Below are 25,147 nucleotides of genomic sequence, written 5' to 3' on the forward strand. Positions count from 1 at the left end.
GAGAACTCCTAGGATGGAGAGAAAGACAAGACCACCATGGACTGAATGACATTGGAACCAAATGCAAATCCCTCTTTATTTTAGGACATGTTAGTTTCTCACAGAAACAGGCAGCAGCAGTCCATTCACAGCAGCAGTCCATTTTCTTTCAAAAGAAAACCATTAAAAATTCAGTTTTTCAGGTTTCTCCTCAAAACACCTCCAAATAGAGACACAAATTATTTATAAATATGCAAAAATTACTGCAGAAACAACTGGTGTAGCAATCACAGTAGAATTTCCAGTAGTAATAAAAAAGTAAATCCAAATTGTCCCAGGGTTGGCTTCTTTGGTGGGAACTGATCTCAGAGCATTTCAGTTTCATGTGAAGAATAAAGAGAAATGATCTCTACAAAGCCAAGGCTCTTGTCCCTTCCACTGAGCTTGCTGTAAAGACAGGCTTTCACATCTCAGCCCTTGAGTAAAGTGTAACACAGCAAATCAGTGGCACATAAAGTCCTGGGTGGGGGAGGCTACTCCCTCCCCAGGCACAGTGTTGCCAGCCCATCTCAGAGGGAAAAGGAGAAGCTGTTGCAGAAGACAACTGTCTCATAAAAGGCTTGCCCTTCTCCAAGGCCAGTTGCAACTTTCTGCATCGTAGCTACGGCAAAAAGTTGCAGCCTTTCTGCTCCCCTCCAAACTGGGTGTGTTGAGAGAAAAATAATCCCTTTTCCCCATACTATACACTCTGAAATACCTTGGGCCCAGTAGGCCAAGCAATCCCTGAAGCTTTATCAGGCCTAGGCCCATTCTGTGACGTAGGAAGGTGCACGGTGCTTTGTCAGTCAAGGTACTGCACAGACAGGAGACATTCCAGCTGCTACAGCTCAAGACAAGTAGGTGAGGGCTTTGGATTCTGGGTCAGAGAGCAGGGCAGCAAAACCAAGCACAGCAGCAGAGATGGGGTTACAGCACAAATATAACTGTCAGCATTTCACAGCTATCATACGTGTGTCATACATTCTGTGTCTGGGAATACATATGTATGTGCACTGTTGTCTGTTCAATATTAATTCCTCTCGATTATTACAAGTCTGTCCCCACCTCAACACTTTAGCTCAAGGGCAAATCTGAGCGATTTCAGTGTCTGCTGCTCCTTGCCTTCAGTGGGAGCCTCCAGGTCAGTCACGAGCAGAGATGTTGCACCAGCTGCTCGAACTGCTCCCGCTGCTGGTAGATGTAGAGCTGGGTGTCCCAGAGAGCGTTCACCAGCACAGCGTCGTTCACCTCGTCCAGCATCACCTCAGTGTGCAGCTGAGGGCTGAGCCTGCGGGCAGTGAGACAGCATCACCAGCTGGGCACAGACACGGAGGTGACCAGGCACGAGCCTGCCGAGCAGGACACTCCAAGCGGCTCCCACCACCACGGTGCTCGCTGGCCCCTGGTCTGTGAGGCTGGCAGAGCAGAGACCTTCCCCCTCCTTCAAGGCCCAGGCACACTCAAGGCTGAGCCACAGTGAAGCAGGGCAGGATGCACATCCCAAAGGGCCGTGCCACACAACACCTCCCAAACCTCCCTTAACTAGCCCAGACCAGGCGTGCTGGGTGCCTCAGCTCCTGTGCAGGGCCAGGGCACGCTCCATCCTGTCACCGAGGAGTGTGCAGGGAGGAGCTCTGAGCAGGCATGCCTCTGGGGGGATGCCATTTGGGATGACGCATGCCACAGCCAGGTCTGAAGTGAGAGGGATAAAAATAGGTCTGTGCAAGAGAGCGGAAAGGAAGCTCCTACCGGAAATAGGGGACATCCGTCATCTCACACCAGGCCCTGGCACGATCCACAGCTGGGCCATCTGCGTCAGTGCACTGCAGGAGAAACAGGCCCACAGTTACAGCCTGGCTGCTCTTCCCCTGCCTACAACAGGCTTCCCTGGCACCTTGTCCAACTGCACAAGCCCCAGAGGGAAAATAAAAACCAGGAGCAAGGGCATCCTGGATGGCACTGCTCGCCACCAAGAGCTGGGTGGCTTTTTTTTATTCTTATTGTAAGGACAGTGCTCCTCCTTGGGCGACAAGAATTGCACCCTGGAGACCCTCCATCCATCACAGCACAGAGTGGATTGCTTCACAGAAACTCCCAAGGTGATCTGAACGACAGCCTCCTTGGGATTTAATCTGTATCCATTCTGTCCAAGCCCTGTACAGCAGAGCCTGTGATTACATTACTGGGCTATCCTGGGACAGCTTCCCTGGGAGCCCCGAGATAAAAGATAGGAGAAACAAAAGGACTCTGGGCATTTTCTCACTTCAGGAAGCTAAAAAGGACATAAAGCTACAGCATTAAAATCATAGTCAGAACTTCAGTTCTGATCCTTCTGGCTTTCATCCATTTAGAGTGTTTTCATGAACAACATGCAATGATCTTTCTGAAGAACACAAGTGCATATGCCAACTACACACTCCTAACCACAGCTCCCAACTATTGTTTTTAATTAATGACTCTCTCACTTCTCTAGTATTTACTGATTTCCCCAGCGGGAAAAACAAAGCTTTTCTAAAGAAAAATGAATTGCTGTTTTATGAGGCATGATTAATTTGCTTTTTCCCCAGGTTGCTCAGATGACAAACAATGCTTCCTGGAAAGATACCGAGTTTCACAAACACACACCTGCAAATGCTTCTAAGAGTCACTGACCACCATGCTGTCCTTAGTTCCTTTCAGCTGCAAGAATATCCCTTGGGGATGAGTGTCCCTTTGGGGCATTCAAAACCCCAATTAATCAGACAGGTCTTCAGGCCTGCAGTGCTCCTGCAAATCTTAAGTTACCCACTACATCCATGGTCAGAGCAATTCCAAGGAAATAGAATTTACTTCTGAAAGGAGGAAGCTGGAAACTGGAAACTTTTCTCTCTTCCTGAAAGCAACCCCAGGGGCCTTTCGCCTCCTCCCAGTACTCACACAATCCACCACCATCTTGCCAAGCTCCCTGGCCCCAAAGACGGTCTTTGCCAGTTCCCAAGGGTTTGAGGGGCGGAAAACGTCCACAGAGCTCACTGGGACCTGTGGAGGCTTCCCTGTTCCCAGGGAGACCACCAACCCCAATTTCCTCACTTCCTGCTTCCGACCCTGAGGACAAACAAAAGATCAGTTTGCAATGACCAACAATGAAAGCGAAGCATGTCTTTCACAGCAGTTTTTCATTGAAGCTCTGAAAGCCAAGGCAAAAGGCTCAGCAGCCTTTTTTTCTCCCATCCTCCCACACCCAACCCATGGGACCACCCTGGAGACACATCCTAGCACCAGATTACCATGAAGCACTCCAAATCTTTGGTCATTTTGGCAACACACCTCCCCTTTCAGCTACAAGGCGCGATAGCTGCCACTGCTTATTCAACTTTTTGAAGAACTTGCCGCACCCAGAAGGCATTCACTCCTCAGCCTTGCAGAGTACCTTACCCTTGTCTTCTCCATTTATTTTTGGGCAGAAAAAGGCCCTGCAGAGCCATGTCAACATCAACTCATCCACATACAACCATCAACTCAATCATTCTGGTTCAAAGAAGCAAGGAGAGGCTGATGAGACTGTCTCCCCCTCTCACACACTTGTTAGAAGAGGTATCTCACCTCCCAGCCACTATTCCCCATACATATCCCCCTCCATACACTCCCTTTTAACGTGCTGCACTGCAAACTTGCTTATCCACTAAGATGCATCCAATCTCACACCCACTTTTTCAAGAGAGGTTCAGAGAGGCCAAAAAACTCCAGTTACCAGTCAATGCTAGGATTTCCCTCACCTTTTTGATCAGTGTCTTGTTGTACTCGTGGATCTCTGCCATGGCATCAAGGGTGGGGTTGTTGGCCAGCAGCCCTCCATCCAGGAAACGGCCAATGGGCCGGAAATAAGTGGGAGCTGCACCGCTGCAGCGGGCAGCACGCCACACAAGCTGCTCTGCAAGGGACAGAGAGCAAAAGGCCTCTTGCAGCAACTCTGCTGTGCACAAGAAGCTTTCCACCCCCACCAACACAAATCAGGATGGCTTGCAATCCCAAGAAACCCTGCCCTACATGGCTGTGCCTCTTTCTCCCAACAGCAGGGCTTCTGCTTGGATGCACAGGATGACTCCGCAGGCCTTTAAAAGATGTTCTCACCACTTCCTACATATCCTGGGTCAAATTCACTCTCTATCCATTTTCTTGCTGCTATTTTGATAGTGAACCAGTTATGTGTGCCAGACCAGGCAGTAAGCAGGAGGGGGCTGCACACTTCAGTTATGTGGCTTTTCCATGTTTTTCTGTGGGAGCCTAGGGAAAGATGCTGATTGTACACAGGACTCCTCTAGCAGACCCCTCTCCTCATGAACCTCACTAGCAGGCCCTGTTCCCGGTACAAGAGAATCTAAGGGAGGACGACAGAGGAGAAATGGGAACCATCAATAGGATCTAGTTACAAGCCAAGACCATGGATGAACCATTGCTTATTTTAAGAGCAATGGGAGGAAGAACATGAAATCTGTCTCTGAGGGATGAAACCCCCCCAGCCAACCAGCTGGACTTCTGTGTACCATTATTTACCTTCTGGCTGAGTGAGTGGCTGGAAAGAAGCACTTGTCTTGTATTCAGTGGAGCGTTTTGTCTCTGGTACAGGGTAATTCCGGAAAAGGTGGAGCTCAGCTGGCTGTCGGTCACACAATGTCCCTGTCACCATAACCCTGGAGAAGTAGACATGAGAGAATAAGAGTAAAATGGAAAATAAAAATACTTATGATTTCAATAGTCTGTACATCACACTCCTCCAGGTCTGCTCTAAGGCTGAGCATCTCTGCTGACACAGGTGTAGAGCAAGTGTGAGACAGCATCAACAAGCACAGCCCAAGGCAGGACTTACTTGGGTCTTCGGACATCTGTCATTTTGGTGTTTTCCCCAAATTCCTTCTTCAAGAACTCATCCAGGGGCTCTGACTCGTAGGGCCGAGACCCCCGGAACACCATGTCCTTCATGCGGAAGTACAGGCAGCGCATGTAGTCCATGGACTTCCCTGAGATGGGCAACAGTGTTGGCAGAAGCAGGCAGTGGGAGGACAGGCAGGCAGAACAAACAGCACATCAGAGCAAGGATTTCCCAAGACAAGTGGGAGATGGGAGGTGTCACTCCCAATCCAATCTCCTTCCCAAGCTGCTCCTATCATCTGCTTGGTTCTCAGCAGCATGACTGGGAAGGATTACAGAGGAAGAGCAAGCTCGGAGCAGCTTCCCATTATCAATCACCTTGCTCTAAGGCCTCTGTGGGGAGCACAGGAAGTACAGAACATTGAACTCTGCCACCATGCACTCCCCAAAACCCAGAAAGCTGCTCAAAGACAGCTGAGAAGAGAAGCAAGTGTGAAGCCAGGTGAAGGCTCTCCTTCATTAAGGAACATCCCTTCCCTCCCTTGGCAGGCAGAAAAGATCAGGACTCAGAGAGGCAGCTCCCACCACACATCTACTCCCACAGGAGGAACACTCAGACCAGAGTGAGAAAGGACCCATTATGTGCTCACCATGTACAATAGCCAAGGCCAAGATCCCTCCAGTGCTGGTCCCCGCAATCCAGTCAAAAATCTCACGAATGGGACGGCCTGCGGCCTTTTCAATAGCCAGGAGAAGTTGGATGAGCACAAGACCACGGATACCTCCTCCATCCAAGCACAGGAGCCGGTCCTGACTGCAGAGAGATAGACACAGATGACTAACAACTGTGGGACAGATTATGAATCACAGAACACTCTGTGGGAACATGGCCCTGGGGAGAGGAAGCTATGCCAGCACATAGATTGCTGCAGACAATGTAAATGATGAATAAATAAATCCAGCGGTGCCTTCTCAGGTGCAAGTAAGACACATCCAAAAAGCCTGGTCAAAGCTGGTGCAACATCCTTTGCTCTTGCATAGCCACCTCTAACCTCTACACCAGAGTCACCAGCCAAAACCACACTCAAGTCAAGTAGTAACACAGTAATGGGTATTGTGTCATAAATAAAAAAAGCAGACAGACCTAAATCCTGCCAGCAGCACTTCAGTGCCAACTCCTCCTCCAATCCACACAAGGCGAGGTGCGGGCACTGTCAAGACAGTGCAGAGGAGCTGAGTGAACATCAGGGCAGTGTGTAGAGATGGGGAAAACACAAAGCCAAAACAGTGTTGGGTGCCCAGTAGCACAGGGGAGGGACAGAGCAGGGTTTCACTTCCTGAGCTCAGGCTCCACTGCAGCTCCAGGCAGGACAGGTAGAGGTCATTTACAGAAACAAGAAATTTCTCAAAAGATGCTGGAAAAACTGCAATGTTGATGGACACGAAATAATGTCAGCTCTCTCTGAGGATGCCTTCCCCATGGGTGTGGGAGGGGAGAATTCACACAGATTTCACCTTCAGGTTGCACAGGAGGCTGGACAGAAGCTGTTCCTCACTTACTTTCTTCTAGCCTCACTGGGCATGTCCACAACATCTTGTGCCTTCAACAACTGTCCAAGTGTTGTGGAAATATACAGAAGGTCCTTGTACCCTAGAGGGCCATGAACATGCAAAAGAGAAAAAATTAATTAGAGATAGCCAATGTGGTAACTGATTTCCACCATAAACAAAGAAAGAATATCCAACTCCCTTCCCCATTGAATAAAGGTCCCTGCAGGAGACACAAGCCATCTTACCCACAGCTAACAGGTACCCCCTAAATTTAACTCCACACCAAAGGACAGCAACACCATCCTTTAGAGCGGGCAGCTGTAGATGCACTGGAAAATACAGGATTTGGAAAAGCAGATGATGTGCACAGTGGGTGAGAGAAGGCAGAGCCCAGCAGCATGCCCACTACGCAGTTTACTGCAAGCTGTTAAGATAAAACCTAAATCTACTCCTCAAAGAAACCTAGGCAGGAGAACTGTGGGAACAGGGTGACTTGTCATTACCCCTCAGCTGATATTCACCCAGGCCACGCTGGGTGTGGGCCACCAATCCAAGCTAGGTGAGAAGCCAGCCTGCGAAACCAAAAGAAAGAACGGGGGAGAGAAGTTACATACTCCTGCCAGCACGCAGGCCAGATGGTGGCAGTGGATGACAATGAATTGTGGTGAGGAGTTTCTTCAAGGGCAGAGTCCACAATAAAAAAAGGATTTTGCTCTGCCACTGCATCAGAGCTGGAACTGGGTATGGGTTGCCTTCACTGGGCTGTGGAGAGAAGAAAGTCCTGGTGCCAACAGCCACTGAGATTTGTGGTAACACAGACACATTCCAGGATTGTTCTATGGCCCCACAAGAGAGTTTTGCAAAGAAAACCTCCACCCTGAGATAGGAAGTAGTCCACAAGCAGATGTTAGCCACTTGCATGCTCTTCTCATGACCCTCCAAGTCAACTCCCCTGCTGCCTAGTCCACAACCCCTCTTGTTGCCTCCTGAGCTCTGGAGCAGAAAGCCCACAATTTAGAATAGACCTATGTGCTTATTTTGGGCAGCATAGACCACAAGGTTCACTACAATCATATGTCCCATGCTAGGCTTTTCCTATGCATAACAAACTCCATGATCAAGGTTGCTTATCCTCAGGTTTTACCCTTTCCCTCTCCCAGCTGCTGGCCTCCAGGATCTGAATAAGTGACACTTGTAAATCTCCTTGTGTCCAGCACAACACTGGGAGGTCCTCAAGGCAGACCAGCAAGCACCTTCGCTTCTACACATGACACATGACCGAGGGGACGAAGTACCTGAAGGATAAGCGACCCCTCTCCCAGACGTGTGAGGGAATCAGTCTTTCTTTTTACATAGCTACATTGTGTCAGGTGTATAAAACAAATGTTTTGAGTACAAGAGTTCAGAATACACAGAGAGGAAAAGCAGAGAAAAGAGGTGGGATCCTGCAACAGGTGAATGAGGACAGTCGCCACAGAGTCACCAGGCAGTGAGAGCTTTGACAGTTCCCAGAGCATCTGAAGAAGAGGTCTGAGACAGCACTGTGAAGCAAGAAGGGAGAAGAGCGAGGGAGAGCCAGGGAAGGCTTTACCTAAGCTGTTGAGGTTGCTCCACGAGGAAGGTTGGCCTTCCAGGAAGGAGGCAGCAGATGGTGCCAGGCTTGGGGACTCAGGGTTGGGTGGTGGGTGGCAGCGTTCGGTCCCTACAATTTGCAGCAGGTCTAAGAGCACTTTCCGGTTCGCACCTTAGGTGACGAAGGGGGAGTTACAGATCAGAAACAGAATCAGTGCATGTGCACACCACCGGGGAACGTGCTCTGCCGAATTCACAGCAGGTCTGACCCTCACAAAAGCTCTGGGATGACCTGGGGAAGGGCAAAACACATCCCAGATAACTCTCCCCAAATGCCAGGCAGCAGGACTTGTGCACAGCAAGAGTATCCACTGCTGTGCAGCTTCAAGGGTGTGTGCCACACACTTCTTTGGCCCTGAAGACCTGCCCATGTCTGCCTGTGCCTGGGTGGTTCAGCAGTGCTACGTCATCCCGTTGTGAGCCTGCAGTGCCTGACACGGTGGCCCAAAAGAGGGGGAGTGCATGCCAACTTTTCCTCTTGCATCTCTGTGCCACAGAAGAGAAATTCATCAAGGACTATTAATGCAAAGCCTGTGTTGCTAGCAAAGTAGGTGCCTACTATGTGAGCAACTAAAAGCTGGGAAAGCATGTTGGAGAAGCATCACCCATGCATGGCATGTTTTCACCTCTCCCCAAGACATTGTTATGCCCACCAAGGGGAGACAGGATGTTGGGCTCACCCTGTAAGGCTGCTGACATGCGCCCTCACCTTTGCTGCTCCTGGCTGCCAACAATCCTGGTGTCTCCCCAAAATCATTGGGGATCTCAACATCTCCTCCGAAGACAATGATTGCTTTGATCATATCCAGGTGGTCATGCTAGGGGAAAAGAGAAAGCTCTGTCAAGAACCACTAGATGATTTCTCATTCCTTCCCTTTTCACTAGCCAAAGCACTCACAAGGGAACATCACACAAAACAGCCAGAAACTCAAAGAACTCTGTCGCTGTCTCAACCCTTCAAGAAAATGGTCTCTCCTTCCCCGCAGCCTCTGCAGAGAGCTCACCTTCATGGCCAGGTGCAGCGGGGTGTTGCCGTCGCGTCCGCGGGCGTTGGTGTGGGCGCCGTGTGTCAGCAGCACCATGGCGCAGTCCAGGCGGCCCCTCTGGACCGCGATGTGCAGAGCCATGTCGGCCGTGCGGCTGCTCACGTTCACCTCAGAGCCGTACTCCAGCAGCAGCCGTGTCATCTGTGCCCCAGCGTGCAGGGACCACGTCAAGGAGAGAGAAAGCAGTCATGAGGACAACAAGCTGGGCACTCAAACCATCCAGGTCTCATGGCAAACAAAGCAGGGGAACAGGAGGGAGCCTTAGCCTGGATACAGTTGGCTGGCAGATGCCAGCTGAATTGTTCCAAGCACTGGGGTTTCTCTGTCTTTTACCACAGAACTAGTTGGTGGCTGCACAATCTGGCTGGAACTTCGGAATCCTTCAGGACTGATACACAACTATAATGAATGGCTAAGATCAGTGGAGAAAAAAATAATTCCTACTCAGGCCAGGATCCTTGCAGACTAAAAGGAAAAATTTTGCCTTCTGAACTTCTCTTTATAAACCAAGAAAATTCAAGTCTGCTCTGAAACTCCAAAGGACATTTCTGAGAGAAATGGGATATTGCAGGAGGAAAAAGAGCCCTCCTATAGCAATGCCCTCTGCCAACAACAAGCATCATTCAGATGTTCCAGCATGGCATATCACCATCCCGCCAGGCCTCTGGCAGGAAATGGACTTTCCTCCATGCACCACCACTCCGTGCCTACCTCACACTTCCCCTGCAGTTTCTAAGGCATCGATCCGTTTGCTCCCTGGCAGGCTCTCTGTTTGGTACCTGGCAGGTAATGAGAAGAGAGTTCCCTCCAGGGGCAACTATGCTTCAGGGACAGGGCTGCAATTTCTTCAACAAAAGCAAAAAGGGACAAGCTGGCAGCTTCACAGCCATAGGTGAAATACTAGGGATGAGCCCACCAGTTTATTTCACTGCAAGGCTCCGCTGCTCTATTCCCTGTGGCAAACAGCACCAGCTAGCACTGGGCTCTGACACTCCCAGGGCTCTGCACATGCACTCAGACAAGTTAGCACAGAAGGAATTAACTGGGTGCTGGGTAGCAGCACAGGCCCTCCCCATGGACTGTCTCTACTTACCTCTGCCTTCTTTGCCCAGTGCAGTGGAGTGGCATCATAGCGTGGGTCCTTAGAGCAAACCTGGCTGGCATCTGCCTCAAGAATGGCCTGGGCACACCTGGGAAACACAGTGAGATGACAGGATGGATGGCTGCTGTCTTGACTCAAGGCCTCCACTCACATCACTATCTGCCTTCTGCCCAGAGGAAAACCAGAAAACCCTGCAGCAGCAGCAGCATCTCTGCAACACCTGCAAGTTCCTCAGCTGCACTTTTGTTTTGCTCTTCACAGAAAGTGTGGGCACAACAGGAAGCATAAAAGCCAAGTGGTGGTGGGAGCAGGAGAATCTCTCCAATTACAAGTTGTGGAGCAACATCTGGGTGCTTCTCTAATTCAGGAATATGGCATTTCTGGACAGTCTCCAAACCCAAGATGCAAAATTCTTCTCTTCTCCTCTCTTTCCATGGAAACATGGGGATAGAACTATAATAGTTAAATACTTGCTGAAATTAAGAATCTGTGTACTTCCCTACGAGTGAAAAATCACACCTGTTGTGAAGAGACCAGTATCTGGTGCCTAGAAAACAGGATAGGTAGATTTATGAAATTTGGTTATCTTCTCCACTACCACAAAAAAAAAACCTGTACAAGAAATGGAGCCCCAGGGCAATCTCAGTGACCTAGGCCCATTCTGAGCTTGTGAATGTGTGTCTAATGTTGGAAAGTACTTTTCAAAATGCTTAAAAATCAGCTACCAGCAGTTAGTGCTGTCTTGAAAGCCCTGTTTGTAGAGCTTGGACACTCTTTGAACATTAAGTATTATAAAGCATATACAAATGGAATTGAATTTCTCCAAAGAAAACAGGGAGTAAATATTGTGCTTCTTTTGATTCCGTTCCAGAGTGTGTTATTAAGGGTCAAGAGTATCTCTGGCCTACAGAAGATAGGAAAAACTAAGCTTTGAAAGGAAAGCTTATTAGAATCAGAGTTCTCAAAGACAGAGGTACAGCAATTAGTACTAAGCATCAGCCAATCATCTTCCTACAGCTGAGAAAATGCATTTCATAAATATGTTTTTTTTAATCTGTCTTGCTCCTGATGTATGATACTGAATAAGGTATTAATTCCAGGACAAAAAGGTTTTATTCTGCAATCATTTCTTTCTCTCCCACACCAGCACTTCCCTGTTTTTTTTTTGCCAATGACTACACACGAGACCTGTCCTACCGAGCACAGCCCTGGGCAATGGTGAGCAAGTACACAAGTTCCCAGACTGGAGGGGACACTACATACCCCTTCTGGGAGAACTTCAGTGCTGTGTGGATGGGGTAGCCCAGTGTGCCCATGACACTGCAGCTGGCATGGCATTTCAGCAGGGACCTAACCATGTCCTCCTTGCCCAGCTGGCATGCAAGGTGCAGAGCTGTCAGCCCTTCATGGCTCAGGTGGTCCAAGCCAGTTGTTGGGGGTCTGCCCAGGAGCTGGAAGGAGAAGACAATAAATAAATAGACAGATAAACATGGAAGAGCATAATCTCTTCTTGAGCTCTGTGGACAGTCTCTGGAGCACTGGACCCCTCACAATGCTACAGCCTGTCCTCTTCATCCCTGCTCCCTGTAAATTGCAGATCTGTTACATACTGACTGGTTTGTTGCAGAAAAGTATTTCACTGCCACATTGGGGAAACCCTGCAAGCCCTGGTGCACATATGAGAAGTGGAAATTTAGTTTATTTTTGTTGGTTTAGCAAGGAATCAATACAGAAAACAAACATGAGAAAGATCACACAACAAGCCAAGTTGATGTCACCAGAGAAATAAAGAAGAGGATATCTTCTTAACACAAAGTTCCTAACTGCCCACTCCACAGCATGGCAAGCCCTGATCCTCATCATGCATTAGGAAACTCCAACACCGACTGGTAGGCAGAGGGAGAGCTGTCACAACAGGTATTGGGCAAACATGGGGATTGCAGCCATGGGGAAGAGTCAGTCCCAGGCTTGCACCAAGTCTTGGGGAGCTGACAGACTTCAGGAACCATGTGCAAGGCCACCCACACCTTACAAACCCTGTCACTCTGCCCAGCACTTCTCAGCAATCAAGAACATCTACAACCTCAGACTGTCTCTGCCTCGAGGCTCTGATCACTGTGCCCCATGCAAGGCCACTCAGTTCAAACAGCAGGTCCTGCAGCTCCAAACTGCCCTTCAGTCTGTGGGCAGCACACGATCCCCCATGGCAGCCTCAGCACACACTTCCCTATAGGAGCACTCTGCCCAAAACCAAACACCCTGCTCGCAGGAGAGAGGGAACAGATGGCCACAGGCCTGAGGAAAAGCAGGATGGAGGCCTGATGCAAACAGCAGAGAAGGATTACTTTCTGGGGAAACTTGCTTACCATCCTTGTTTGAGTGCTCGGAATCTGCACTCTGAATATGGGAAACAGCACCAGTAAAGAGGGGATATAAGAGGCTGAAATCAGGCTTAAGCAATAACTCAACACAGGGAACTGACTTTCTCTTCCCTTGTCTGTAGCTGTTTTCCCACCTCTATCACAACACAGAGAAGACCCATTCTAGTCCCACTTTCTCCCAAACTAGAAGTCGCTCCCACCTCAATGATCTGGGGGTTGTTTCCTCGCACAGCATAGTGGAAAACAGTCTCCCCATTCTTGTCGGTGATGTCCACCCGCGCGTGGCACTCCAGCAGCTCCAGCAGGCACTCCACATCCCCCTTGCGGCACGCCAGGTGCAGCGGGGTGCAGCCATCCTCGCTGTCCGTGCTGTTCACACAGCTGCAAGAGAGGACTCAGCGTGAGGCCCAGGAATGGCCACGGAGAAGAGATGTGTCCCATCTGGTGTGAACCATCAAGTTCAGGAAAGCCCAGCCTCTGGCCAGAGAAGAAGCAGAGGGAAGGGACATCAAGTAGCCATCTCCTGGACTATCTCCCTGACAGGCTGCTCCTTTCCCTGCCCTCCATATGGGATCAACTCCCTCTGCCCAAAGGGAGGCAGGAAACAGGTTACAGTCAGCAACCTAGAGATGGTGCTGCTATTTGCCCTCCAGTCCCCTACCTCCCCACCAATCTGCCCTATCCTCGGTAAATCTGTGATGGTTTTGGCTCGGGTAGAGTTAACTTTCTTCACAGTGGTTGGTGTGGGACTATGTTTTGGATTTGTGCTGAACACAGAGATATTTTTGTTATTGCTATGCAGAGTTTACACAGAGCCAAGGCCTTTTCTGCTTTTCATACTGATCCACTGGTAAGGAAACTGGAGGTGCAGGTGAGGTTGGGAGGAAACACAGTTGGGACAGGTGACCCCAACTGACCAAAGGGATTTTCCAGACCATATGACACCATGCGTAGTATATAAAGTGTGGGGAGAAGGAGGAAGTGGGGGGACATTTGGAGTGATGGCATTTGTCCTCCCAAGTCACCTAGATGCATGATGGGGCCCTGGAGGTGGCTGAACACCTGCTTGCCTGTGGCAAGCAGTGATTCAATTCCTTATTTTACTTTGCTTGTGTACACAGCTTTTGCTTTCCCTTTCTTTATCTCAACCCAGGTTTTCTACCTTTTACTCTTTCAATTCTCTCCCCACTCCCTCTGGTATGGAAATGAGGAGTGGCTGCATGTGGCTTGCCTGTTGGCTGGGGTTAAATCACAGCAGAAGTTCCCCATGAAAAACCAACAAGGTTTTGTGGCCAAAACCTCTTTCCAGACAGTCCTACCATATCTCCACTCTCAGTGCTTACAAAGCGAGCAAAAACCTCCTCCAAAAAGCTGCTCCAGAAGGCTTGCAATAACCTAATCAGTATCTCTAGCAGGACACTTCAATCCTTTACTTTAAACACCAGAGCTCCAGGCTCTGCAGCAGCAGGTTGAAACCCACCAACCAGCTTCCGCAGCAAAGAAGGGATACTCTAATACAGCCCAGCCTGTCCTCCCAAGCTCCTTCCGAGCATGGAGCCCCTGGAGACACCCTGCTCCTTGCCTCAGGATGTGGTTGTGCCGGAAGCTCTCCCGACGGCCGAACTCCACGGCAATGTGTGCAGGGGACCAGCTGGGGTAGCTGCGGATGCAGTCGCTGAGCTGCTGGAGCTCCTCCAGGGACAAGGGCTGGCACGAGCTCTCGTAGAAAGGGCGCAGCTGCCGGGCATATTGCTCAAAGTACACCAGGGCGTCTGCTTCGTTGTCCAGCTGGAAGAGCCTGGAGAAAAGGCAAGCACAAGGTTCATCCTGCTCAAAGGAATAACCCCAATCCCATGTATGTGAGGGAAACAGCTCTTTTCCAAATGGCAGTGCTGGGAACTTTCCTTTTCTTCTTCAACTAAGGTCACCTTTGTCCCAAGGGAAGCAGGGAGACCACTGGAAGAGAGCACCCCTCTTCCTGAACAATGTCAGGTTTTGCGCAGAAACATGAACGAGCAGAAATACATGTGGACCTATGGATGCTCTGAACTATATCACAACTGCCTGTAGTCGCAATTTTTGGACCTCGTCCTACTTCCACGAGCTGTTTTGCGACAACTCCTCCACCAGCACACGCACAGGCCTCCCAGCCCACTTGCTGCTTCAACACAACAACCCACACCCACGGCCTCGAAGCAGTCCCGACATCAGCAATCTGGGGTCTTTGTTTTCCCACGTCAGCAGGGACGGCTAAAGGTCTGTCACTCACCGGAACGCGACCTGCGGGCTCTGGGGATTCACCAGCAAGCAGTCCCAGGAGCGAGAGAGGCTGTTCTTGTAGAGGGCCACCCTGCCCTCCTCCCGCAGGCAGGCGTGACCGGCGTACTCGGCGGCCGGCACCTCCCTCACGCGGTACGGGCTGGAGAATATCTGCGTGACGCTGCTGAAGGTGTCCAGCAGCCGCCCAAAGAACTGCATCTTCCCAGAGCCTCAGGCGGCCTCTCCTGAGGGAAAGCGGCCACTGGCCCCGCCGGCCCCTGCCCTTCCAGGCACGGCTGACCCGGACCGGGGGTCGGGACGAGGCGGGATCCGGGGATGGCGCCGGGCAAAGCACGACGGGCCCCCAGCGCCCCCCGCGCGCCGCCCCCCGCGCGCACCGCCCGCCGCGCGCCAATCGCCGGCACCGCCCCCCGGGACGGACCAATCAGCGGCGCCGCTTCTGGGGCGGGGCCATGGGGGCGGGATTAAAGCCGCGCCCGCCGCCTGCCGAAGGAGGAGAGCGGAAGGCGCCATCTTTGTGAGGGGCGGGGCGACAGGGGTGGGGCCGCCCTTCTTAAAGCGGGAGCGGCCCATTTCGGTGGGGCGTTCTGCTGCCGGCAGCGCCGTTCACGGGTCGTGCGCCTCCCCTGAGCTCGAGGTCAATCCAGCGCTGTTGGAGCGCGGCCGCGTTCCCAGCGCGGGGTGCGAGGAGCGCTGGCAGCGTGCGAGGAGCGCTGGCACCGCGGGGCGCTTTAAGGGCAGCGGGCGCTTTAAGGGCAGCGGGCGCTTTAAGGGCAGCTGCCGTCCCGCGCTGTAGCGGCGGCAAGGGGGCGTGGCGAGGGTGACGTCACCGCATGACTGTGTTTTTATGAATGAAAAGAATCCGCGGGTGAGTAATCGCGGGGAGCGAGGTTGGAGGCGCCGCCCGACGCCCTGACCCGGCAGCGGCCCCGCGGGACCAGCGCAGCCGCCAGGTGAGCGCCGGCCGGAGCGGCCCCTCCGCTCCCTCCTCGGCTTCGCCCCTCGCGGGGCGGCCGGGAGAAGGGGGCGGCGGGGTCCGGCACCGGCTGGAGGCCTCTGCCGCCGCCGAAGGCGGGGATCGGGACCGGGACTAGGGCTGGGGGGGACGGGACAGGGGGCCGGCCGGCCAGCCGCGCTCGGGGCCGTCCGTTCTTCCTTTCAATTGCCGGCCACCGCCCTGGAGGGATCCGCCGCCGCTCCTCCGGCTCCGGCGGCGGATCCCCGGCCCGGATTGCATCAGCTTCCAGCCGGCCCGGCTCCACCTTTCCCGCCGCCCCCCTCCAGCCCCTCATTCCTCTCGGGGCGCTCTCGGCCCCGTCCCGGCCCCCCTCGTCCCTCTGAGGGCTGTCCTAACGAGGACGGGGTTCCCCGAGGTGGGGAGACGCTGCTGGGCTGCAGTCCGGGGTCCCGGACCCCTCCTCACTCTCCGAACCCCGGGGGCGGCGAGGGACCGTCCATCGGCGAGGGGCAGGCACCGCTTCCGTGACTTTCACCCCGGGGCTGCTGAATCACGGGGCGGCCACTTCTCACCCGCCCGCCACCGAGCCAGGGGACACCCGACCCTTGCGCCGGGACCCGCCGTGCTCTCGCCGGGCGGTGGGGCAGCGTCTCCACACGGGTCCCGACTGGGTGACTTCGCCACCGTGTCACTCGGTGGGGCTGCTGCTTTTACTTTCCCTTCAGCCCCGGGCGGATCTCGCCTGTGTTTCCTCCCCGCGGGAAAGGCTTGGCTTCCCAGCAGACGGCTGGGGCATTTTGGGTCCCCTGGGCAGAGCAGCATCCCAACCGTCTCGTGATGGGATGAAGGAGGGTGGGAGGTCCATCCTTGCCTCATTATTATTATTGCTTGCAGTCATCATTGCTATTAATATTATTACTATGTACTTTTTTAAAAGGAGTGGGATGAGTCATGCGGCCCGGGGTGGGGGGGATGTGGGTAGCGGGCAGGGGACCAGCAGGGCTCGTGTCCTCTCTTCTGAGGTGAGGAACACGGGGCTGGCAGTAACCAGCTTTTCTCCTGGCTGCTCAGCAGGGCCAGAGCAAGGAAAGGATGGCTGCAGACGGGCTCTCCAGCAAGGCTTTGAAGGTGAGCACCAGTGAGAACAGGGGCTTGGGAGTCAGGGGGCTGGTTTTGGGGGTCTCAGGCAGCCACCCCTCTCTCCGGCAGGTGAAGCGGGAGCTGGGGGAGAACACTCCACTACTGTCAGATGAGGAGCTGATGGGGCTGTCAGTGCGGGAACTCAACCACCACCTGCGGGGCCTCTCCAAGGAGGAGGTGGCGAGGCTGAAGCAGCGTCGTCGGACACTGAAGAACCGGGGTTATGCTGCCAGCTGCCGAGTGAAGCGCGTCTGCCAGAAGGAAGAGCTGCAGAAGCAGAAGATGGAGCTGGAGTGGGAGGTGGACAAGCTGGCCCGGGAGAACGCTGCCATGCGCCTGGAGCTCGACACCCTCCGTGGCAAGTACGAGGCCCTGCAGGGCTTCGCCCGCACCGTGGCCACTCACGGGCCCCCTGCCAAGGTGGCTACTGCCAGTGTCATCACCATTGTCAAGTCCAGCACCAACCAGGCTGCCTACTCCTAGTGCTGGCCTCTGTTCCCCCGCTGGGCACAGTCCTCCCCGGGGTGCCTTCCCTATGTATTGCCTCCCAGCCCTTCCCCAACCTCCTCTCTGTCAGGACCTGTGCCCAAAATCCTCTTTCTCCCATCCCTTGACCTCCAGCTCCCCCAGGTAGGGAGGGCTGCTGCTATGTGGGTACTTGGATGGAGGACAGGACCTCACTGGTGGCCCCCATAGCCCCCTCCCCTCTTGGGTGTGCAGACAGGAGAGAGTGAACCCACACAGGCAGCAGTGGGGAAGCATCCCACAGCTCCAAGCTGGTTGGAAAATGCCACGTGCCTCTCTTTTGTGAGAGGGCATGGGAGAGCCACATGTGGGCCAGGCAGTCCCAGAAGCATGTGCCAGGGAGAGAGGTTTTGCAGTGTAGGGGAAGAAGGCATGATAGAAGGGTATCGGCATTAGGCAGATAACCTGGACCACAGCTGGAGCAGGAAGGGAGGTGGCAGCATGTCTGAAATCTCTGGGGATTCAGATGGCAAGGGAAGGTTAGCAGGTCAGAGGGGGAGATAAAGTGGCTGCGTGTTAATGCCTGGTAAGGGTGAATGGAATGGGAAAGCACTGTGGCAGCTTGTGGTGCTGGGGGACCCCAGAGGTGACAGTGATTGGGCAGGGGGGAGCTGGGAGACCTGAGTGGGTCACTCCAGGCTGTTGTCCACGAAGGGGAAAAGCAGTGGTGCTGTTTTATCTATCTCTATCATGCACATCCTTCACGCCTCTTCCTGCTGATGGGACACTCAGCCTGGCCGGGTGTCTGAAATGCAGCAGCACTGGCAGGAAGGAAGCAGAGGCAGCAGGAGCAGAGATAAACACTGTTTTGCTCAGCACAGGCCAGCTTGTATGGCCCCACCAAGTCCTCCCCGGTGCCCCACCACCTACAAAGCCCATGGAAAGGTGCTCCCAGCCCTCAGAGTCGGAGATGTGGAGGGAGAGAGAGGGGTGAAGATGCAGGAAGTAGGGACAGAGAGCATCCCTGCTCCTTGGAGCTGCCTGGCAGGCAGGTAGGCTCCTCCCTTTGGTTTTCCTCCAGCTTGGACACAGGTGTGGGACAACCAGCTCTTGAGCAGGCTGAAAGGCTGGAGAAGAGCTGGGTTCGCTAAATACAGGCAGCACAGGGGAGGGAGCAGGAGGCAGGTCCATCTCAGGATCTGCTGCTGTAGATGATTCCCCTGCCCCTCCATTCTGCCCTTGCCTGGGTATTGCCACGCCAGCCGCCCTCGGCTGCAGCCTCCATTCTTCCCTGTAGAGAGGTGCCTGCCACTCCTGGAAGGGGCACTTGGTTGGCATCCCCCACCCCAACTCCTCTTGGGTTTATTTATTGCACGAACATAAGTTATTTTCACGTCCTCTGCCATTCCGCCTCTCGGCACAGCCAGGATGTTGGTACAGAGCCGTACTTTATATTTTATATATGCAAATCACATTTTATCTTATACTTATATAGAGCAAAAAAAAACTTATTTATTTTCTGACTTACAGTATGTGTCCTACCCGACTCCTCTGTATTTTGTAGACTTTACAAATAAAGCAAGTTGGTTTTTTTTTTCCACAGCAGGAGTATGTTTGGTCATTCTTGAACTTGGGACAGAGCCATGTCAGGTTTTCTGTCTCCCTCTGGCTTTGCTGCAGGACATGCTCGAGAATGTGCCCAAAAAAGATGGGATGGGGGATAGCTCATGGCTTTTTAGGACAAAACCAGATTTATAATCTCTGAGAGAAAAGGGCTAAAAAAGCATGCTTAATGCTGAATACCACCTCCCCAAAGCACTTGCTTTCAGGAGCAGTGCAGCTGTGTTGAATCAGCTTTTCCTGGGAAAGATAATGCTTTTCACTACAAAAATTCCCTCCAGGCTGTCCTTGGACCAGGTGCAGGGCACCTGTGCCCAAAAACTTCGCTGTTGAGTGACCTTATCACCTTACCTGTGAAAAGCAAGGAAAAAAGCAGTGAGCTACCCACAGATGGCAAGAGAAGGGGAAGAAGTGTGGAAGGCACCTTATTGGGGAGATGAAGCCAAAACTCCTCCCTGTGTGGAAAAGCCATGCTTCCTCAGAGCTGAGGTGGAAGTGGTGAGCATGTTCCAAATTCCCAGGTGGGCCAGGTCCCCAGCAGGCTGCAGCACTCAGGATGGTTTGGAGGTTTGACATTCCCATTCCCTCTGCCACTGCAAATGGCCCCAGCTCCAAACACTGCTCATGGAAGAAAATCCCAAAGCCATTGTTTGCTAGGGCACTCTCCCTCCCATCAGTGTTTCACAGGAGAACCTAAGGAAGGATTAATCTCTACTCCAGGTTTTTGATTCATGGGTTTTACTCCTGCCTTGGGCCAGCAGTAGTGTCTCAGCCCAGGGTCCTGCAGTGATGCTTCTCCATCAGCTCCTACACAGACACCTGGAGCCTTCCTTCTGAGAAGAGGACAAGAGATCCTGACCCACCAAGCCTCAGTCCCTGCAAGGAAATAAAACTCAGAGAAGTCACCCAGACAGCACCACACAGAGGCAGCTTAAGTACAATCTATATTATCTATATTTTTTATTTGTCATCATATTTGCTCATTTCTGTGGAGTATAACGTCACAAAGACCAAAATAGAGAGCGGCTTGTCGCTGAGCTCACATCAGTTAAACACAATAGGTACAAAACTAGGTGACTCTGTCTTATTTATCATACTTTTTTTCAGTCATTTATATACAAAGAACTACTCTATATGGAAAAATAATAAATCCCATGGGTATGTTACATAGTAAACAAAAAAGGAAGGAAGGAGAGTGGAAGCAGGTGAGGGAGAGCAGCTCCAAGGGTCTGCTCCTGGAACCAGCACATTTCTTGGGTCCTGGGCTACCACGAGCAGACCGACAAGACCATGGATGCTTTGGCCTTCTTGGTCTCAAGCTCTGGATCTCATATTTGTTCCTCCAACACAAAGTGGCTTCAGAGCCACTGCTTGCTCTGGCACTTGCTGGTCATGAGGAAGAGCAGGAAGCTCAGTGATGGATGATTTTGTATGGTGTTAAAAAACATATATATATATATATATATATAAAATTATAAAGTAGGGCAGCTGGCTTGTTGGGTACTAGCTCACCAGGCTCCTCCAAAGGCAGCTGGTGCAAAAGAGTTATACTTGAAACCATTACACACAGGATGCTTTGAGAATATCCAGATCTTCTGCACAGTGCATATATATATATACACATATATATATGTGTGTGTGCAGGAAGCATTTCAAAATAAGTTCTAAGACATGCTTCTCTGAGCCTAGACCACCTTCATGCTCAATGGGGCTATAACACAGATTTCAGCCACCCAAATGCAACAAAGATTGTAGGCAGCAACCAAGTGATACTGGGACATCATCAAGACCTGCAAATGCAAAGAAAGGGGCAGATGGGATCATGTCCCATCCCCCACTTTCCTAAGAGAGAGTAAAATCAGTATCTCACATTAAAGGAATATTAATCAAAGCCATAGAAAACAGAAGCAAAGTCTATTCAACCTTCAGCCCTGCTTTCCAAGCAGCTTATGCATGAGGAAATTTTACACCAAGCCCACACAAAGCCTGGCAGAATGTGTTTGCATGTTTAATTAAGAAGTCACAAACTTAGGAAAATTAATAACTAACAGCATGGCATTGCAGGATGTGTGTGAATGGGGAAATCCAGCAGCAGAGAAGCTGCTGGATCCACTGACACTCCTCCAGCTCCCTCAACAGTACTGGTGATCTCACCTGTTTCACCATCCCCCAGAAGCATAAGTACAGGAGGAGGCACTATCCTTAAGCTTTCCTCTATCTGATCCTCACAACAGGGAGGAAACTTGCCTCTCTTCGAGCTCTTTTGCCCAGCTTGGGCAGAGGTGCTGAATAAATGAGGTGCTCTCCACTCACTGTCACTTCTGAGACACTCAGTGAACAAGCAGATGGATCAGGAAACAAATGGAAACTCCAGGCAGCAAACCAGGCTCCAGTTCTCCTAGCAGGACAGCAAGGAACAATCAAGAATCACACAAGTCGGTTATCGGCGGGGAGGCATAAAGCAGGAGAGGAACGGAGAAACTACAGCTGAACACAGCAGCTTGCTCCAGTCTCTCAATTTTGCTTCCTGCTTGCACATAGGAGAATCTGAGCTATAGCACTTGAGTGTGCTGCCACTTTTCTCCTAGATAATTTTAAGCAAGCAAGAGGCATTTCCTGGTCCCGGGATAGATCTACAGAGGGATCTCTTTTGTTTTGGCTCCACTAAGTACCCATGGGTTCATCCAAAACCCATCAGAAGAAGGGGAAGCTTCTTCAACTTCCATGGATGCTGGTTCCACCCTTGATAGCACTGCAGGTGCAGCAGAGCCTGTGAAATGTGCAGCAGCAATTGCTGCCTGAGAAAATAAAATGGACAAATTTGACCAGCCAGGTCATGTCAGGTTTCAAGTCTGCTCCAGTCTGCCCCAGAACAGTTACAGAGATAATTAAACAAAGGAGTGTGCATCATTCCTTCCTGAATATTCCAGCCTAAGGGTGGAACTTGTGTAGCTCGGCAAAGTCAGTGATGATGAGCATGGGGAGAGCTGCCTGTGAGAGATCAGGACCTGCTCTGGCAGCTACCTCTAACAGCAGCAGACATAATGCTGGGGGACAGAAAACAAGAAGAAAAACTGGTTTTGTGTTTACATATCTTCCCTTCCCAAAGAGGGGTGAAGGGGCCAGAGCTCTACAAACTTTCACCATCTATCATAGCCAGTCCTGAGTCTTGCTAGCAGGAGAAAGATGCTCCAGGGAGGCTTCCTACTACAGGAACGTCAGGGAGATGGGAAGCTTGGATACCTGGTGATTAAAAAACTCAACCCTTGTGAAACGATAATTCCATCCCCATTGAGCTTCAACAAGCTTTTATAACAACTGGGGATGCTGACAGCCAAGGAACATGAAGAAAGCTCTGTCCTTTTCCCCTTTGCTCCCTCAAGTGACTCCAAGACTCATAACTAGGTGCTCAGGAGGGTGGGGACAGATGCTCCTTACTTAGCACTCAGGGCAATGGCTATTTAGAAATACCAGTCTCTGGTCCGGTCCTCAGGAACGCGCTTATGGCTGCATCCCCATCCTATTTCCCAAGGATCACAGAGATGTTAGTACCAGGGCACTGGGGAGAAAACTGTGCCTACATCAACCATTCAGGAAAAGAAATAGAAAGCAGTCAGGTTGTCCTGTTAGAAAAAAACCCAAAAACATTTTTGGTTACAACTCTAGGCTCTGTTCAGTCACACTCCACACCAAGCTGGACAGGTGTGCGAAGCCAGAGCCCCAAATCCTGGAGCTTTGCTTGAATCAATTCAAATTGATTGCTGCCATAAAGAATGGGCTCGAGCATGGAGTCCTGGCCATTCTGCCACCTCCGCATTGCTCATTGTGTCCGTACCCACAAAAGCTAATGGGAAGTGCCAACTTCTGCAATCTTTACTCTCTAGGAAGTGATATGACTTGTTTCTGCATTAATAAATTATTTAAAAAAAAAAAAAAGGAAAATGACAGCCTGTGCTGGCAGTTTCCCCTCCTAGAATTCATCATCGGAGCTCAGCAAGAGGGTCTTCTCGTTGTCACGGGCACCGGAGCAGCTGTGGGAGCGCGAGATCACATGGCTGCCGTTGCGCCAGGGGGGACCGTGCTCCAGTGTCGACTGCTGGGTGTACTGCTGGTAGGCTGGAGAGAAGTTGTGGATCGCATCTTGGACAATGTCATGGGGATTCATGGTCTCCTTGAGGCTGCTGGAAATGCTCTTCATGGGAGCACAGCGACCTGTTTGGATAAGACAGGAAGGGGCAAGTAAAGAACACTGCTGCCTTCCCCACACCCCTTAATATGAAAGTAAGGAGAACAGGGAACATGCAGTCCCAGATCCTGCAAAAGGTGCATTACAGACTTCCTTACGCAGCTGCTGAGGAAATGCCACACAAATAGTGTTGAGTTTTACCAGTGGTGCTCCTAAACCCAGACACTGTGAGCCAAGTGAATCCACCACAGCATCAAACAGGGAACATACCATGGGAACGGGACACACCAACAGGGACAACCTCCACTACACACTACTGGTGCTGGCCTGGGTGTGCAATGAATACAGTCAGGTAGGGAGGTGCTCCTCCAAACACTTTCATAAGACAAAAACTAAGTAAATTCTAAAAATATAGAAGAAATGGCATTTGCCACTGACTCACTGCAAATTAAGACTGCTAGGTAGTATCAAAGTGCCCATGGGAAAGAGATCATACGAGTAAAAAGCAGCACAAAGTAAGGAAAGGAGGGAAACAGGCAGTACTAGAGGCAGAACTACCCCATGTGTCATGATGATACCATGAAGAAAGCAGTAGATGGAGAATGAACCACCCAAGTGCTAAGCACAGAGGGAAGGTGTGTCTCCTTCTAGGAGCTGCCATGTCTCATGGCTTCTAGGCTCCTTTTCCAGCGCGGGCTTCTGGCTCTGCTCAGTTCTGGGGATGAGCTCCCAAGAGAACCAAAGTATGCTGATCATCTGTGGCAATTATAAAAGTGAAGAGAGGCTGCACAACTCTTCAGAGAGGGATTCCCACAGCTCTGACACAAATGCTCTAAAGCTATGTGTTAATGCCCACACAGCTGTTTTACTACTTGTAATCCAGACAACCCTAAAGCAGCTGTATGAGGCAGTGGAGTCACAGACTTGCAAGGAAAGGGGAACAAGGGACAGGGCAGGTTGTAGGAAGGCTGGGAATCAGGAGATAACAGCATCCCAGCTAAATACCAACTGAGACAAACACACAAAGCATGCTGTACCTACCGTATGGCCCGTATGATGGAACAGCTGCATCAGGGACCAGTGGCCAAAGCAAGGGAGAGATAAAAGGAAGAAGAGAGAAAGACAGACAGAGAAAGAGGAAATAACAAGAACTGAACAAGGCCCACTGCAGAAACATTCCCCACTGTACTGACCTGTAGTTTACCCTTTCATCACCCATAGATCTCATCTCCCCCCCACTGCAAGCACTGTTCTTCCAAAACCTCTGGGGCTGGCTGGGATGGAGGAGTTACCTCCACTGACACTGCCCAAGGGTTGCTGTGTTCCAGCTCCTTGGCACAGATCTCCCCCAGGACGAAGGAATCCCTTTATTTGGAAAACACTGCATAGACTAGTGTTTTCCACACTAGGTACAAAAGCCCCTTTTCCCCAAGACAACATCCATCTTCCTCTTCCCCAAAGTAAGAATCTTCCTTATAGCCACCCAGCCCTCACAAAGTCATTACAGGAAGATCCTCGTCCTCCGTGACAAACATATTGCCAAAGCACAGCCTCATCTTCCCAAGCCAGAGTCAAAACAGAGCCTGGTTTAGGCCCTGTCCCTCCTGCCTTCAGTCTGTTACACAATCTGGAGCAATGGAGTTCCCCTTTGGGGAGACAGGAAGAAGGACAAACCCATTCTACCGAAACAATGCAACATCTTACAGCCCTCAGGTCTGCAACAAGTTGTCGTGGGTGGCATAGTGGGGAACTGAAAAAGGAACAGTGCAATTCAGGCAAGGTTTCTGCCCTGGAGGGTTGTTGCACAATAAATCTGTTCATAGGAGGGGATGTGGTGTTTTCCAAGCTATCTGGTTGGGAGTCATATCAGCGTGCTGGCTGCCTGAGGGACCAGTCTCCACCCAGTCTTACTACCAAAGA

General features: G+C 51.4%; 3 protein-coding genes across 9 annotated transcripts in view; 1 reads left to right on the top strand and 2 right to left on the bottom strand.

Annotated features, from left to right (window-relative positions):
- Positions 1-46: 46 nt before the first annotated feature.
- On the bottom strand, positions 47-15,213 carry PLA2G6 (phospholipase A2 group VI). Of its 2 annotated transcripts, XM_021553996.4 has the most exons (16): positions 14,848-15,213; positions 14,161-14,376; positions 12,779-12,959; positions 11,461-11,648; positions 10,189-10,285; positions 9,054-9,236; positions 8,759-8,867; positions 8,009-8,161; positions 6,427-6,517; positions 5,517-5,680; positions 4,865-5,015; positions 4,552-4,688; positions 3,774-3,928; positions 2,935-3,102; positions 1,768-1,841; positions 47-1,306 (listed from the first exon to the last, which is right to left on the bottom strand). In XM_021553996.4, exons 1-16 carry the CDS (start codon positions 15,054-15,056, stop codon positions 1,165-1,167), a joined length of 2,418 nt encoding a protein of 805 aa, XP_021409671.1. In that variant the 5' UTR covers positions 15,057-15,213; the 3' UTR covers positions 47-1,164. The 2 variants fall into 2 exon arrangements, with proteins under 2 accessions (XP_021409671.1, XP_021409673.1); XM_021553998.4 differs by lacking the exon at positions 8,009-8,161 and having other exon boundaries at positions 14,848-15,209.
- A 456-nt stretch (positions 15,214-15,669) lies between these two features.
- On the top strand, positions 15,670-19,023 carry MAFF (MAF bZIP transcription factor F). 4 transcript variants are annotated; one of them, XM_021553962.4, is made up of 3 exons: positions 15,670-15,811; positions 16,888-16,944; positions 17,026-19,023. In XM_021553962.4, the coding sequence occupies exons 2-3, from the start codon at positions 16,909-16,911 to the stop codon at positions 17,437-17,439; spliced, it is 450 nt and encodes a 149-aa protein (XP_021409637.1). In that variant the 5' UTR covers positions 15,670-15,811; positions 16,888-16,908; the 3' UTR covers positions 17,440-19,023. The 4 variants fall into 4 exon arrangements, with proteins under 4 accessions (XP_021409637.1, XP_021409638.1, XP_085425389.1 ...); XM_021553963.4 differs by having other exon boundaries at positions 16,891-16,944; XM_085569263.1 differs by lacking the exon at positions 15,670-15,811 and adding an exon at positions 16,084-16,511.
- Positions 19,024-19,977: 954 nt separating this feature from the next.
- Positions 19,978-25,147, bottom strand: part of TMEM184B (transmembrane protein 184B) — a 30,940-nt gene continuing 25,770 nt past the window's right edge. For 2 of the 3 annotated variants that reach the window (XM_021554079.4, XM_085569215.1), the window contains exons 9-10: positions 24,269-24,292; positions 19,978-23,253 (exon numbers count right to left, since the gene is read on the bottom strand). In XM_021554079.4, coding sequence (XP_021409754.2) covers positions 23,012-23,253; positions 24,269-24,292 — 266 coding nt within the window. In that variant the 3' untranslated portion in view covers positions 19,978-23,011. The remainder of the gene's footprint in view (positions 23,254-24,268; positions 24,293-25,147) is intronic. The other variant, XM_085569216.1, reaches the window with a different exon arrangement.

Source organism: Lonchura striata, chromosome 1A (assembly GCF_050655825.1).
Source record: "Lonchura striata isolate lonStrDom1 chromosome 1A, ASM5065582v1, whole genome shotgun sequence".
Lineage (NCBI taxonomy): Eukaryota > Metazoa > Chordata > Aves > Passeriformes > Estrildidae > Lonchura > Lonchura striata.

Coding starts and splice junctions, on each gene's coding strand:
- MAFF (XM_021553962.4), top strand. CDS start 16,909: ATGGCTGCAGACGGGCTCTCCAGCAAGGCTTTGAAG. Junction 16,945..17,025: donor TCTCCAGCAAGGCTTTGAAG/GTGAGCACCAGT, acceptor TCTCTCCGGCAG/GTGAAGCGGGAGCTGGGGGA.
- PLA2G6 (XM_021553996.4), bottom strand. CDS start 15,056: ATGCAGTTCTTTGGGCGGCTGCTGGACACCTTCAGCAGCGTCACGCAG. Junction 10,286..11,460: donor CTGAAGTTCTCCCAGAAGGG/GTATGTAGTGTC, acceptor TGTGTTTCCCAG/GTGTGCCCAGGCCATTCTTG. Junction 8,868..9,053: donor CGCTGCACCTGGCCATGAAG/GTGAGCTCTCTG, acceptor CTTTTCCCCTAG/CATGACCACCTGGATATGAT.